This window comes from Dysidea avara, chromosome 5 (genome assembly GCF_963678975.1).
Source record: "Dysidea avara chromosome 5, odDysAvar1.4, whole genome shotgun sequence".
Taxonomy (NCBI): domain Eukaryota; kingdom Metazoa; phylum Porifera; class Demospongiae; order Dictyoceratida; family Dysideidae; genus Dysidea; species Dysidea avara.
Window position 1 is genome coordinate 836440 of NC_089276.1, and position 15609 is coordinate 852048.

The 15609-nt window shown below is 37.6% G+C and overlaps 1 protein-coding gene and 1 long non-coding RNA gene across 3 annotated transcripts in view; one reads left to right on the plus strand and one right to left on the minus strand.

The window, feature by feature from the left end:
- LOC136256885 (uncharacterized) lies at positions 1-3188 on the plus strand. Of its 2 annotated transcripts, none has more exons than XR_010701707.1 (3): positions 1-1732; positions 1776-1817; positions 2688-3188. It is a non-coding gene; the product is annotated as an uncharacterized lncRNA (long non-coding RNA). The 2 variants fall into 2 exon arrangements; XR_010701708.1 differs by having other exon boundaries at positions 1-1713.
- The window catches only part of LOC136256884 (ATP-binding cassette sub-family D member 3-like), a 23881-nt gene continuing 11394 nt past the window's right edge, over positions 3123-15609 (minus strand). Inside the window, exons 18-27 of the mRNA XM_066049941.1 lie at positions 15491-15557; positions 15380-15443; positions 15257-15334; positions 15140-15205; positions 10851-10964; positions 10753-10803; positions 10257-10301; positions 10105-10209; positions 3365-3421; positions 3123-3317 (exon numbers count right to left, since the gene is read on the minus strand). Of these exons, the coding sequence (XP_065906013.1) occupies positions 3240-3317; positions 3365-3421; positions 10105-10209; positions 10257-10301; positions 10753-10803; positions 10851-10964; positions 15140-15205; positions 15257-15334; positions 15380-15443; positions 15491-15557 (725 nt within the window). The 3' untranslated portion in view covers positions 3123-3239. The remainder of the gene's footprint in view (positions 3318-3364; positions 3422-10104; positions 10210-10256; positions 10302-10752; positions 10804-10850; positions 10965-15139; positions 15206-15256; positions 15335-15379; positions 15444-15490; positions 15558-15609) is intronic.

Below are 15609 nucleotides of genomic sequence, written 5' to 3' on the forward strand. Positions count from 1 at the left end.
TGAAGCAGCGCACATCACCATTTTATGCCACAATTACAAACTCGTGGGATCTTCTCTTCTTCCTTCTCCATGCAATGAAACCATATTGAGGCATTAATTTTTCCCATCAACATTTTCTCGAGCAGCATATTTAGATGCCACAAACTCATTGAAGTGTTTACACTTGGTAGATTCCTGTAACTTCACAATAGGTTTAATGCCATGCCTATTAATTAACTACATCTGGTTGATCAATAACGATCGAGCACCGAGACCATACTCCTTAACACAGTCTGTCACGATGACACACCCTGTTATTATTAGCTTATCTATATGCTACCACAATTAAATAGCGACACACACCCTGGTAAGAAAGACAGACTTGAGATACTCTAATGCAGCAGTCACCCTAATAGAACAGTCACAGGAATATAGCTGTATGCTATAACAAAAACAAAACCAAACAAATTAGAATATAATTAATTTTAAAATGGAGTAGGGATCCAAGAAATAAATATAACAAAACTGACAGCAATTAGATACTCTCCTATCAAATTATTGACTCTTGGTGATGACATACGATGAGTTAGTAATTGACACCTCTTGTCGGAATATAATGATTATGTTCATTATTTTACTCTGATGTCATGACAACCACCCATTTTACTCGTATAAGCAACACTGATCCTCATCTGTTTGGTTCACATATAGAGGTGGCCCCTTTTCAGAAGTAACATTGTTTGGCATTTTTCAGCTCCAGTGAGACTGGTCTTGTCTGATAAGGAGCTATGGACAAACGAGCATGTAACTCCATAAACAGTGATATTTAAACATAGCTGCCATATACTATATATAAAAAGTAGCCTATTATATTCCTTATTAGTACATTATACAGAGACGCATGCTTAAGTACGTCACATTACTGATCACTGAAATGAAGCTATGGAGACAAAGTCAAATGTCATGACAGAAGAATAGTAGCACAGGTATAACAGGCCAGCCTTTCTGTATTCACAATCAATGTGATATAACTTAACTCGACCATTGTAGAATTATCGGATGGTTACCTATCAAAGCCAGCCTTCACAGAATACAATTTCATTCTGCACATCCCAGGTGCACGTAAGGATCCAATGATATACATAGAAAGACTGGAGTCCATGTTTGAATTTTGCCCATTGTATAGTTAGTGTATGGAGGTACAAGTTCACTTGTCTATAGGGTTCGATACAAAGTTCATTGTATTGTCAGTGAAATGATATGATGTGTTGTAGCTGAATGGAAGGTACATCATCGTGATGAGAACATTGTAGCATTCCAGAATGAGTAACATAAGGGAAAGTGGCTACACATCAAGGACGACAGCACCAATTGTGGGATTAGTTGTACTCCACTTGTTCTACTGATCACATGATCTTGTTTACAGGGAGACGGAGGACCATGGAGTAACATGTGTGTACACACTTGTGGTAGGTGTGGTCATCACTGTTGCCATAGTGATGGTTGGGGGACAGTTATTGAGTAAATTTTTATATTAGGATTTGTTTGGTACTTTAAACGTATTTTTTTGATGGCAAAAGTTTCATGGAAGTAGAAGAGCTATTTTAAGTAACCCTTTTTGGCTTCATCTCATTGGAGTCCACCAAGGTCCCTGGTAAACATGTTGGTACTAATGATGGGAACATAAAGCCACCTAACCACACTGGCACTGGTCTCCATGGACAATGGCATGTGGTACGTCCTTGATGAAAAGGTGTGGTGGTCATTAATCAGAGTTGTTGTTTATTGTGTCTTAGGCTGATCGTACACACCAACTACCAACAACTCCTGGTACCTCAGTGAGTACTAATTGTGTCATGTAAAATGTTTAAACTGTAATTGTTATTGGAGGCTGTTTTGTGAATAGAAAAGGTTTCTCATAGTACATCCTCATGGTAAATTCACCATGACCTGGGTAGTTTACTGAAACTACTCAAACCCTGGCTAACCCATCAACAAGTGGAGTTGACTTGTACTAGAATATATGTACTGGGGAGTTGCAAGTCATGGTATATATTCCCTTCTCTTCTATCAGTCACTTCATCTACCTTGTATAGGGTACAGAAAAAAAGGAACTAGAGCTAGGGAGCTGAAGCCCCCTAAGGGGTGACTTGGCCGTCCCTCAGAATGAGATCTCACTGAAATTATGCTTCTTGAGAGTGGAGCTAAATCATGATATAAGATCAATATATTTCAATAGAACATTTCCTTGTCCATGGTAATGTTATCAGTTGCCATAGTGAAAATTTGAATTTTGCTGTTAGAGTCAGCCAGTAGTTAAGGGGTTTGATTTTGCTGGCTGCTTTAGTGGAGAGGTGTCGTATGAGCTGTCTGGAGCCTTGATGGAAACTGGTAATGGCTAGTGTATATTCACCAGTTTCTGACTGTTGATGCCATTTTCCAGCTGGTACAAGAATATGGCTAACGATTATGTTACCATGGATATACAATGCTAAATGTACAAGTACAAATACCCTAATAGAGCAGTCAAGTGCTTCATTACACTGTGTTACTAAGTCAGAAAATGTCTTGCTCTTAACAGGAATTGAACCACATACCACTTAATTAGTTTGAGAGGTTCCAATGTATAACGGCTGTTTTTTGTACTGCTTATATATGTATGATTGTGACTGGATCTGATTCTATTTTATTACATTTTCTTTATCCAGATAGCCAAAGGAATGGCCAACCGAAGTTGCAGCTCTAGAAGCCAAGAACTTTTGAAGCTATAGTGCTGCAAAGTGGCAACAGAGAAAAATCGATCTGATGCTACCAGTGGGTAGGCGTGGACACAATACAATGTTGTATAATGGAGTGGATTTATGTGGAAGGTGGTGCGACCACAGGTGATGATGGTACAATACAATTCCCTCACACACTAGACATGTATCATCCAGACACTAACACATGGGACACTATTGATACTCCACATGATGCATTTGCCATAACAGTGTTGACTGGTAATGATTGGAGGAATGGGTAAAACCTACCGATTGGATCATTCCTGAAGTGGGACAATGTGTTCAATTGTATTTTAAAACTAGTTTATGGAAAGTTTCCCACATGTATGAGTATTGACTTGCTATACATTTATCCATGATCAATACTGTATTAGTAGTTTTCATATTATTGTGTATGAATTAGAAAAGATTTGTTCATTATATAAATTAACATAACATTTATAACACATCGTTAACACATCGTAATCTCCATATCTCATACTAAGACCCAAACTCTTCTTCACTGGGATCAATTTTCTTGAACTGGTATGATCCTCTGCCGTCAAACTGGAGTACGTACTGTGGGTGTGGTGTTGTCATGGCAACACATTACATGCTAGCTTTACCTCATGATGTTTCCATAGTGACTTTCTGTGAGACACTGTAAACAATGCTATCTCTTTCTGTAACACAATTATAATATTATTATAAACAACATTAAAATTTGATATAGCAATAGTGTTAATGAAACAGTCAACAGAGCTTGAAAAATTGTTGAACTAAACTCTGCCAGATGTTTACAATATAAATCTGCTCTAGCAGGAGCCGATAAGCACCACAATGTGTATTGCTGTGCTTATGGGCTCTGACTTGGCAGTATTGGTTAGATATAATCAAGCTCACAACGTGCCTTAAAATCTATGTATATATAATAGAGGTTTACTGACTGACTGACTGATACCTTCAGCTAAGCATAACTGGCCTCGGTGTCTTTCAAGACATGCCTTTCACCCACCACATCAGCTACAATGCATGCACCATGAATTATCTTTGCTTTCTCCACTACCACGTCAGTGTTGATTAGTCACATTCACGGGTAGCACATCGATGTCTCCTTATCACATTAATTGAAATCATTTAATTCCACAAACTGAAGAAAAATGCCATTTCAACTAATGATGTTGGTAAATTTTATTACAGAAACAAATATTGTCTTACTCTCCATGAACAGGCAAATTCAATGGCATACACATTTTATTGATTTGAGGTTTGCTACTCAAAAGCAATTAAAATTTGTTATGTAGCACACACTTATCTTTACAAACGCTTTTATAGCAAAATAGAATTTTGTGAAAATGGCCAGTTTTTGCTCAGCTGGTCACAAATTCCTGGTGTCATGTAAACACAAACAAAGTCAAGGAAAAATAAATATCAGAAGTGAAACAAGGGGTGTCACCCATGTGTGCAGCTATACTAGTGGACATTTCAATCTCACTTCAGTCACGGCTATACCAAACTTTAGAAACTCCACACATTTTTCAAAATTCATTTTATTGGTCAGGACTGGCAAAGTTTCAGCTCCTTAAGTTGAGAGATACATACAGTACTGGATAGCTGGACAAGGAGATAATATCAGAAACTATAATCTACTGGGGTGTACAATATATTGTGTATTATCTATATAATTTTGGAAAACCATATTTGTTAATCTAATGTACCAAGGTAGGAAAACTGAATTTTGGAAAACCATCGATATGCGTACAATAGTATTTTTGTAATAAGACGCATTTAAAAACTGGTAAAATACACAAGTTCCTGAAAAAAATTTAAGCAAGTTTTTATTGCCTCACTGGTGGGCAAATTAAGCTTCCAGTGGATAAATACTGGGCATCATCGTGTTCACCTGTTCATAGGAAGTACGAAAATCTTTGTTTCAGCTCCATACACTAAAGGATTTTTCAAAGTTACAGACGTTTGTTTACATTGCAGCGATGAAAGAATTTACTGACAATCATTTTTCAGTGAATTTGCCTTCCTTCTCGAACACAGAAGCATGCCTGGGGCAAAAACTATACCTTGGTGGATGCACCAATTCATGGCGAACACAATGAGCAAAGATTCAATTCCGTACGCCGTTGTATCAGTAAGTTATGATGGTTTATGTAAGCGCCTGTAGATTCATTTCTCGGTAGCTTCAGTACATATCAATTTATTTGCTCGTCCGGCTGTCTAGTGCTGTATTTCCAATGCTGCTTAACTTAGGAAGCTGAAACTTAGCTAGTCCATTCCTCTGTCCCTGTAGAAAACAAAGAACAAATAAAGCATTTTGAAAATTGTGCACATATTGACGGTTTTCTAAAATTAGGTCACATATCATGATTATGACAATTGTTTTCAAATTGTGATATTATCGTGACACATAATTGTGTGGTACTTTACACAAGTTTACTGGAAATGATTACAAACTTAATAGAGACTTCCAGTAGGTTAGGTGGTGTTGTAATGTTACTTTTTATATGTAAGTGCTACATTAGTCAGTACTATATTACCATGGTTTCATTATTACAATGGTTTCATGTTGATTCTATGAAATTATCTATATCACACAACACCAGACTGCACTATCAAATGGTACGGTAGTTCCGTTTAAGTAGGGACTGCCTTAAAAATGTTGTGCGCCGCCCAATTCTGCCTTTATCATCCTAGAGACATTTTACGCAACGAAAATCACCTTTATGGAATAGCACTAGTCCATATAAAACAGCATTAAATATAACAAAACACTTACAGGTGGCCGGATATAGAATTATAAAAAAATTGCTAAAACTCAAATTTTAGTCTCACTGCCTCACTCACTGACCACAGTCGCACAGCTAGAGGCAAAACAAAGCAGCGCATGGCCACCATTTTATGCCACAATAACAAACTCACCAGTGGGATGTGCCTTTTTGGGATTCTGACGAGTGTAGGCCCTCTTAGTAAGAGAGCTAAGCCTTTAAAAAAGGCCTTTTTGTGCACTTTTGGATAAAAGCATGCAACTTGGCACATAGTTAGTTTTCATCATAAAGGTCAATTTTCAGTAGGGAGCCACCTCAGATTTGACCTTTTACGACCTCTACAGGTCAATTAAGTATGCGAAAATACATTATCGTACAATAACACCAGTTCCACAAATAATGAACCTTAAGTGTTGGGTATCAAATGATAGCTGACACTTCAGGGAGTGTAATGAGACCAAAATTACACCTGTAGCATGTATTTCATATTAACATATGTATATTAAAGTTAAAAAAGTTAAAAATGTTTAATCATTGCTACAGAATGAGCACTGTCTAAGAACAAGGGTAACAGTACATTGATTACAGCTGGTGGAATCACTGCAGTTTGCATGTTGGAATGATAGGCAGACCAGGTTATCTAATCAGATTTCTGTAATGGGCTCTTCTTGAGATTTTCTTTCACTACTTCAAGCCATTTCCATTCTGCCTTTGTTCCCTCATCAGTAGCATTGAAATTAGTAGGTTGTACAGAGCCATTGACAGGAGGAACGTTAAATTCTTTGGTTTTAAAAGCAGCTGGAAGTACACTAGTATATTTCTGAGGAAGCGAAGTAATTCTTTTTCCATGAGAAACGGTTTGATCAATGATTAGCACACCTCGATCATGACCTCCGAATGTGTGGGAAGGATGTTGCATGAGTGAAATGCCTGTGCCATGAAATGAGTCTTTTGCTGTTGTAGCACTAGGGTTGTAATCAAGGTTGTCAACTGCTGCTACTGTGAAAAGTCCACTACGCATCTTTGGAGGACACACAACACCATCTAACTCAAATCGCTCACACACTCCATTGCCTAAATCAGATGTCAACTGCAGAAGGCGGTCATATGAAATACAGATACCCAGATTGAAAAATGCATCAATAAGAGATTTTTTTCTAGTAGCAACATGGAGCTTAAATGCCACATACAAAGTTAGTGGCGTTTCACGATCACGATTATGTCGTTCACGACTGTGATTAACAGAATCTGTGCCTCGACAATATTTCACACTGTTGAACATAAGGATTTGAGATATGGAAAGAGCAGCCCTCGAGGTGGACATGCCAGTGTCAGACTGATGCTTGATGCTAGGGCCATCTAGAATCATTCTAACAAGGGCCATTAGTTATGGTGCTACAGCTTCTTGTTCAGTTGAGTGCTTGAAAGATCCATCGAACAAATTTTTCTTTACAAACACTTCTTTGCGCACTATTTGCACTGCATGTACTAAGTGCATTGCATCATCATCAAAATCACAAGCTTTTGTAAGAGCTACAATAAAATCTTCATTAAAACTGAGAATGACACTATTGCCTTGTAGATGTGCCTGAAGATCTGGAAGTGCTGACAGCAACCTGTCTTTGAGCCTTGAAGAATGTATGCGACCATCAACAACAGCACCAAGCTGTTCAAGTCGATTCTTGTACATCTGTGTAAGATCTGTCAATTTGAAAACTGGTGCATTCCGAAGGTCTTCCATAAATGCAACTAATTCTGCTAAAGCAATTCCATGTAAATGAGCCTCACAATCTTTTTCTTGACCTGCTCTGTCCAGTGCCCTAGCTCTGTTGTATAGATCCACAAGACATTACTTGGCTTCTAGAGCAATCATGTCCCCAGGTTCAAGCTTGGCTAGAAGGGTAGTGTCTTTCAAAGCTATGGCACATTTGCGTACTTTTGCATCAATGTTGTATGTTGAAGCATTGTGTAGACCTTCAGATCCACCTGGATTATCGCAAAGAAAACACTTGTCATCTTTAAGGTCAATAGATCTGTGACTTGAACGTGTGTGTATAGATGGAGGCGTACTAACTTTCTCATTATTTTGTTGTTTCTTTAGTCGTTCTAACTTTGTCTGGTTAAATTTCAGATGACAGGACTTATGCCATCCAGCGCAGTTCCTTGCCAATGTGGCTTCAATACCACCACCATCATCCAGCTGTTTGATATCAACATTGATTGGCATGTGACCAAGCTCATTAAAGCTAATTAGCTGTTCCACTAAAGACCTATGGCCACTACCAGTAATCATCTTCTTATTTTTAACTGCATATGGACACTGCAGTCCTGTCCCATTCTCTTGGCACAGTATACAAAACTCCCAATTAATGCCCCCTGTATCAATTCTTTTTGGTGTGGGAGTCTCAATATCCACTAACACATGGCGCTTTGCCATTACAGAGCGTTATTAATACTTTTTAGAGGCCATATCCTGTATTAAGAGTGTAGTTGCAATATTGTTAACTTACATACAATACATGCCTTACCTGAGCACAACTTTACAGAATCCACTCTTAAAATTTTTGAAGACTATGGTGTTGGAATGTTTAGAATGACAGGCATGAAAAAATCAGGCAGGCATGAAAAAATCAGGCAGGCATGAAAAATCAAGTCAAGAGAAGGTTGTGCTATTGAAATACCTTCACACAGGTCATGTTTAAAACTAAAAAAATAGGCAGTAAAAAACATATCTATGATTTGGTACGTGCTACAGGTGTAATTTGGTTTCATTACACTCCCTGAAGTCTCAGCTTTCATTTGATACCCAACACTTAAGGTTTATTATTTGTGGAACTGGTGTTAATGCAAGATAATGTATTTTCGTGGGCTTAATTGACCTGTAGAGGTCACAAAAGGTCAAATCTGAGGTGGCTCCCTACTGAAAATTGACCTTTATGATGAATACAAACTATGTGCCAAGTTTCATGCTTTTATCCAAAAGTGCACAAAAAAAGGTCTTAGCTGCCTATCTCTGCCTAGTCTTCTTTTATCTTCAATCAGGCTGCTTATCTTCTTCATCCAACAAAACCATATTGAGGTGTTAATTTTCTGTATCAACACTTTCTTTCAGCAGCATATATAGATGGCACAGAATTATTTCAGAGCTGGACTTCAGAAGCGCTTCAGTCCTGGCGCTACTATAAGATTAGATATGGACAAGTTCGTGATTGGGATCTCATTTGCGATTGCGATCCTGTTCGCGATAGGTTCGTTACCACGCCCATCAATTAAAGATCTAGGTGGACTAATAGTGTTAGAGTATGGAGACCACACCTCTTAACAATCTAGCTGTTAACAGTAAACAAAATGACCTCACCTCTTATTGGTCTAGCTAGTTGCACACCTCTTGGCTGATTCGAGATATACTCTAATACAACAGTGATGTATGATATTCTAATAGAATACCGTATAGTAAAAAACTTTGGCGGTAAAAAAGTGTGGTGAAACCCCTCTGTTAAAAAATTGGCGGAAAAAACTTTGGTGATTGAAATAATATTCACCAAAGTTTTTACTGTGCGGTACGTAAGGATCTCAGTAGGGATAAAACGACAAGGTGTCAACTCATCAGTTAAGTGTATAGGTAGCTAGCGTTGTTGTTGTAGCAGTACTTTTGTAGCTACTGATCTAACGACGTGTTAGCAAAGGTGTGCTTCTCTATCTCCTGCGATGCCGAGAGCGACCGTATTTGCTTCTCAGTGAACTCCAGTAGCAGAGGTCATCACGTATATCAAAGTACTTGGCCAAATCCATCACGAGACGACAAACTAACTGATGTGCAAACGGGAAGCTGGTTGGAAATGTTATCCCAAGGAGTGCTTACAACTGTGGGACACATTCCTAGGAAGATCAAGATCTCCAAAGTCAGCTCGATCTTTATTACGTAGTGGTACGAGCTGACTTTCACCTCAAGTTCTAGTTACTCAATGCGAGACTCAATGTGCTCGTGTGATAATCTAAAATAATTGGCGAAATTTTTTTTGGCAAATTGAACGCTATTCGCTAAATTCGTCAAAGTTTTTTTACCGCAAAAGTTTTTTACTATACGGTAGTCACAAGTTACATTGTAGCTAGCTATGCTACACAAAACAAACTAGTATTTTGTAAAAATTGTAAACTTAAAAATGGCAAGGTAGGGACTTTCCCACTGAGCTATGCTGTAATACCATCATTTATCTCTTGTTTCACTACTTTTTGTTGCATAGATCCCTACTTCATTTTAAAATTATGTATTGGAGTGTTTTGACCTCAAGAGCTTTGAATCTTGTGAAACAAAAGTAGAAAGATTCCAACCCCATAGTTACCCCACTGTGTACACAGTTAAAGCATTTATTTTAACACTTGGACATTCATTGTCTTCCTCTATCATACAATAGTGTGTTTATTTGATCAATAGTCAAATAATCAAATTCAAAGCGGCTACTTTACCCGTATAATTAATAATCAAATTCAAAGCGGCTACTTTACCCTTACAATTGATGCAGGCAGTGATGGGACACAAACAATAAACTAATGATGGTCTAATGCACATCACCACAAGCACTACCCACCTCTCTACAGTGAGAATATATAAACCCCTCAACATCAACACTGACTGCACTAGTACACTCATCCAGGATGGCATATTGTGGTTGATGGTAGAACAGTCTTGCCATCTAACATGTGCAGATCATGTGATGTGATATGATCGCTACCAACTCACGGCCATTCTCTGCTTCTCTCCACCACTCAACACATCCATCCAATCCTATAGGATAAGAAACATGCATAGGCAATCCTAAGGGGGCCAGGACCCCTCTGCTGAAAATAAGTTTGGGGAAAAAGTTGCAGTATAGATTGGCATTGTTATTTTCATAAAATTACTGATCTTAACATGACACTGGATTTGTATAAAGGGTTTAAGCTAATAGACGGTAACTCAAATCTACAAAGTGTAAGAATTAAACTAGTTTATTTGATATTCACCGAGTTACTCACTACTAATTTATATAAATGTGGCAGTAGTCTTGTGGAATATATTACAGAAGTGGATTCATTTGAGATAAAGACTTTTCACAATTCTGGTAAAATATATGTTCAAGCAGAGTTCATCATTTATGCAGGGGACTCAAGAACATTACAACATAACACAATCTCATGTGACATAATAACAGTGACACACATTAGCCGGCAAAGAATATGTTTTACAATTCACTAACCTGTACAGCATCCCAGCCATTTTCCCTTTCCAACAGATAAGATAATTGAACCTAAATGATGTAATGAATATGTTAAGTATGGGAATGTGTCTGATCACCTGATCCAGATACTGCCTCAGGGCATGATCTGATATGTGTTTCCTCTGCTGTTCCTGTATTGAGTCAGGATAGATCACCTGATCCCGTAGCGTGCCGATTGTCATGTATGGACGCTACACAATTATAGTCATAACTATTAAGCAGGTGCACACTATTATAGCAAAAACAGTCAACCTACAAAAAAGACGTGATAAACCAAAGATGGTTGCAAATACACAATGTTAATGCCAATCATGACAGCATTGTCATCTCATCACTTTTGTTTCCACACCTATTAAAACCCTGGCCTTTTTGAAGACTGTACTTCTTTGGCATGGATAGCATCTCTTTTGTAAGTGCTATACTAATACCAAGAGTGAATAATAAAAGAAGAGAGTGTCTAACTTCAGTATGGCCTATCAAAAATGAGGGCTCTCCCTCAAATTTACAGGAGAGGTGTTAATTTGCTTTGTTTAATCTGTCAAAGTAGCTAACTTGAGTTCCACTGCTGAGCATTAACTTGGTCCATCAACACTTTCATCATAAAGATGGATTTACTATAATAACCAGAAAGACTTGAAGCCCTCATTTTTGATAGACCATAGATATTCTCCTCTTTTACAAGTACACAAAAAGATTGGAATTTTTAACTAGAGTAGGGACCATAGAACATTGATAAAAAGTACTGAAACAAGATGGAGTAGTGCACGATATTAAATCACAGAAAAACAATAAGAAGTGTTATATCCCTACTGTGCATTTCCATTATGGTATCTTGAGCACAGTATGGATATAACACTTCTTATTGTTTTACTGTGATTTACTATCATGCACTACTCCAGCTTGTTTCAGTACTTTTTGTCTATGTGCTATGGTCCCTACTCTAGTTTAAAATTCCAATTCTTTGCATACTAGTTTGTTAAATTTTTTTGGGGAGTGTATAAACAGTGGAATGGACTACTGGAATGGTGGAATACTGGAATGAAAATTTTTAAATTTCAATATCATTTTTTGCATCTAAGTAAGTACAACTCCTCCCCTTAAGTAAGCAAATAAATAGTATTCCCCTTGAAGTCAGCTCTTTTAGCATACTTCTCCTCACCACAACACTTGTATGACTTATAACTCAATACTTGTCTGAAACTAACTGTCTCAATGAAGGTTCAGTTCAGTGTGCAATGTGGCACTGCCACAACAAATTAAATTTTGTTTTCTGACATAATTGTGGAATTGTAAATGCTTACAAGATAATCCCATTTCACTTTACCCAAAGATTTTTGCTTAGGCTCCTAGGTTAGGCCCCTAGGTTAGTGGTAAACACCTCTGCCTTTTGTGTTCACCCTCCAGTGCCTAACTGGTGAAGCTGATAATAAATAAATGAATACTTCATTATATAGTGAATGTACTTTTACAATGCAATACATGTAGTCAACTAGCTAGCTAACTTTTTATCATTTGGGAAAGTCAGCAGTCTTCTTGGTATTCCCAATAAACAACCATTACATTGATAAATTTTGTCAATGGTGAGGTGAATTATGCTAAAAAAGTTGACTTCAAGGGGAATCCTATTATTTGGATATAAAAACTTGATATTGAACTTTAAAAAAATCCATTCCACCATTCCAGTATTCCACCATTTCAGTAGTCTATTCCACTATTTATACACTCCCATTTTTTTTGTAAATAATTATTATGATTGGTGAACCCATGTATACCACATCTGAAATGGTGTTGTGCATCCCATTTATATCAATTATCATCTGAAAAGTGAAGTATCCATTACGTTTTGTTGTCAGCTATGTTCAACTCGTTACACAGCAGTACGAATCAAGAACTGTTTGAAAAATACCTCTGCAATCAAAATAGCTACTATGAAAACTACAGACAATTTCTGTTATGAAGGGAAGCCATCATGTGCTACTGCCAAATCGACACTTTTTGTTGTCAACAAAGATGAATGGGACACAAAGGAGAACACTGGTAAGTCCATGAAAAATGCATTGTATGTACTGTGGTATGCCAAAAGACACCTCTAGGGCCGAAGCGACACTGAACAGTGAAAAAATCAAGCCCATAGCCTTAGCTATTATTGAGTTACGCTTGTCTAAAGACATCAGTCAGTCGGTCAGTCAGGCGGTCAGGCAGTCAGTCAGTCAGGCAGTCAGTCAGTCAGTCAGTCAGGTGGTCAGTCAGTCAGAAAATAGCCCATTTTCACACAAGGGATAAGGAATGTGGTGGTTAATAATTGCAATTGCACAATATCTGGTGTCCTTTTAATGTATTGAAGCCTATGGGAGTGAGGTAAGAAATCTTCACGGGAGCCTAAAATGTACTGTTATTCTTATTATGAGAACGAAATTGTAAAACTTCGGGTTGTTAGCATTACGACGGTGTATAGTTTGTGAAGATTTGCTGTGTTGTAAAGTGGAAAGAAGTGACTTTAGCATGGCAGAGGACTCTAGTGACTTTATTTTCAGCATCTAGAAAGTCTACTTAGTGAGATAGACCTTGTCACTACGTTTCTACAAGGCTGGGAACAACGCTATGCAAAATTTTATTGCAGAAATAGGCAATCTTTCATCGCTTTGATTCTATCAATACTAGGCGACTGTTTCACCTGTTACAGTAGGTTTAGTGGCCATGTTTTGTTGCCTAACAATCCTCTATACTTATAAGAGTAAAAATACCTCACTTTAGGAAAGATGCAGCCTTTAAATCTTAAGATATCACTACCATTTGACACAAGATCGCTGATTTCTCGATCACAACACAACATATCTTTCCAATTTTCACGTCATCGTTGTAGTATAGTGGCTGTTTTAAAAGTACGTTCTTATAATAAGAATAAACAGTATGGTTTGGGCTCCCGTTAAGTGTAAAGATCTTAGTCCCAATAGGTTTCAATACATTTTAAGGTCTCCCAAAGGACACCGGATGTTGCGCAATGTGTAATAAATTAGTATTCATTATCATACCGTGAATACTTTAGCTTGCGTGGAAATGGACTATTCTGTTAAATAAATTATTTTTAAATATAATCTGTTGAAAACATTTCAGATTGATCTGAAAGCTTGTTTGGGCTTAGTTTTACCTAACCAATACTGCCTCATCGTCGTCAGGGAAAATTGAGGGTGGTTTTTGGGTGATGCTTTTTCATGGGCCACGCCTACTCCTTTGTTATCCCTACTATACAGTACGATAAGTACTGTATGATTTTTCACTCTTGCTAATACTGTATTTAACAGGATTAAGCAGAGCTCAAATACACTCAATCCAAACTATAGGATACCACTATAAATGCCAGGTGCTAACAAACACTAGGCTATAATTCTAATACACAGTCAAGTGCTATACAAGAGTCCACACACTGGACAAACATGTTTGTTGTTGTAGCAAGTGAAGACTCAGCATTCTTAACACCACTGTCAAGGTATGAGTGAGTCCGAATCAGCTACTGGCACATTGGTTGCTTGAATTAGTTCACTTCTTCACAGTATGGTAATAAAACTGATCAACTAGTTGTTATGTCATCCACTCATGGTGTACTGTGTCTATCCATACAAAATCTGTTAGGAATTAACTTTATAGACTTTAATTGAACCCAGCAGGCCCAGGTGTTTAAAGTGGACAATTCACAGGTGGATAACAGGCCAGGTTTACTTGCTACATTGTGAAGGTAGAGTGGTCGGCAAATCAAAATCTTACCCAGCAAATGTGCAGACATTTTGCTTAGTTACATACATGTCATGTCCAGTGTCAGTAATAAAATGGGGTCACTCTGAAGCATAGAGATAATAGCCTAGCTATCCAGTTGTAGTAGTACATAGCAAATACTCAATCCTCGGAAATGTGTTGCATTGCTGAACCTTAGGGCTTTAAGCAGTCTCAACATTAACATGATAATTATTTTTAGAGGCACTTAAAGCATGTATGGAAGTACTCACAGTTTTGCAGGTAGAGTGACTACTACATGGTGTGAATAACTTTTTTGAGTTTAAAAAATGACTTTGATTTCCAATCACAAAATTGTGAGACTATTCCAAAACAGGTTCCACAGAATCCACAACTGCATGGAATGATTATTAGTGAAGATGTTCCTATATATAAGTTAGGCAGAGATAGCCACATCAAAGCCTGTCATACAACACAGTGGTAATACTTCAATCACTAAAGGGAAATACAGACTTCTTGTATTTGAGCCTATTGCATGCTACACTAATAGAGGAATGCTCTAAAAGATGAAGAGATGAGAACAATTATTAGAAAGCTACTACTGCAAATGTACACAGAAGACAATCATATGGCTTACCTGTGGAACATAGAATAACTTGCTTTTGTGAGGTTTTGTTAGTCTTCCACCAAACAGTGGCCAAAGCTATGACAGTGTTACTCTAATAAATTAACACTCAAATATTACAATACTCACTTCTCCTAATATTCTAAATAATGAGCTCTTTCCACACCCATTGGGGCCACATACTAGTACATTCATGCCAGCTTGGACCTGTTGTCATAGTGACAATAATAAACAAAAAAAATATTAGATTACCTCAAATGACAGTCCCTTCACTAGCACATCTCCATTAGGTGTAACCAGTGGGACATGTTCAAACCTACCAATCAGATCACAGGAACACATAGCCATACAGTCAATACATACTTGATCAGTCGATCTTGTTCAACAATTTCACCACTTCCAGGGATCAGTGGCACACTAGGCTGGGATACTGTACGGGGATATGAAACATCTTATAAGTGACTATGTACATGAACACTATA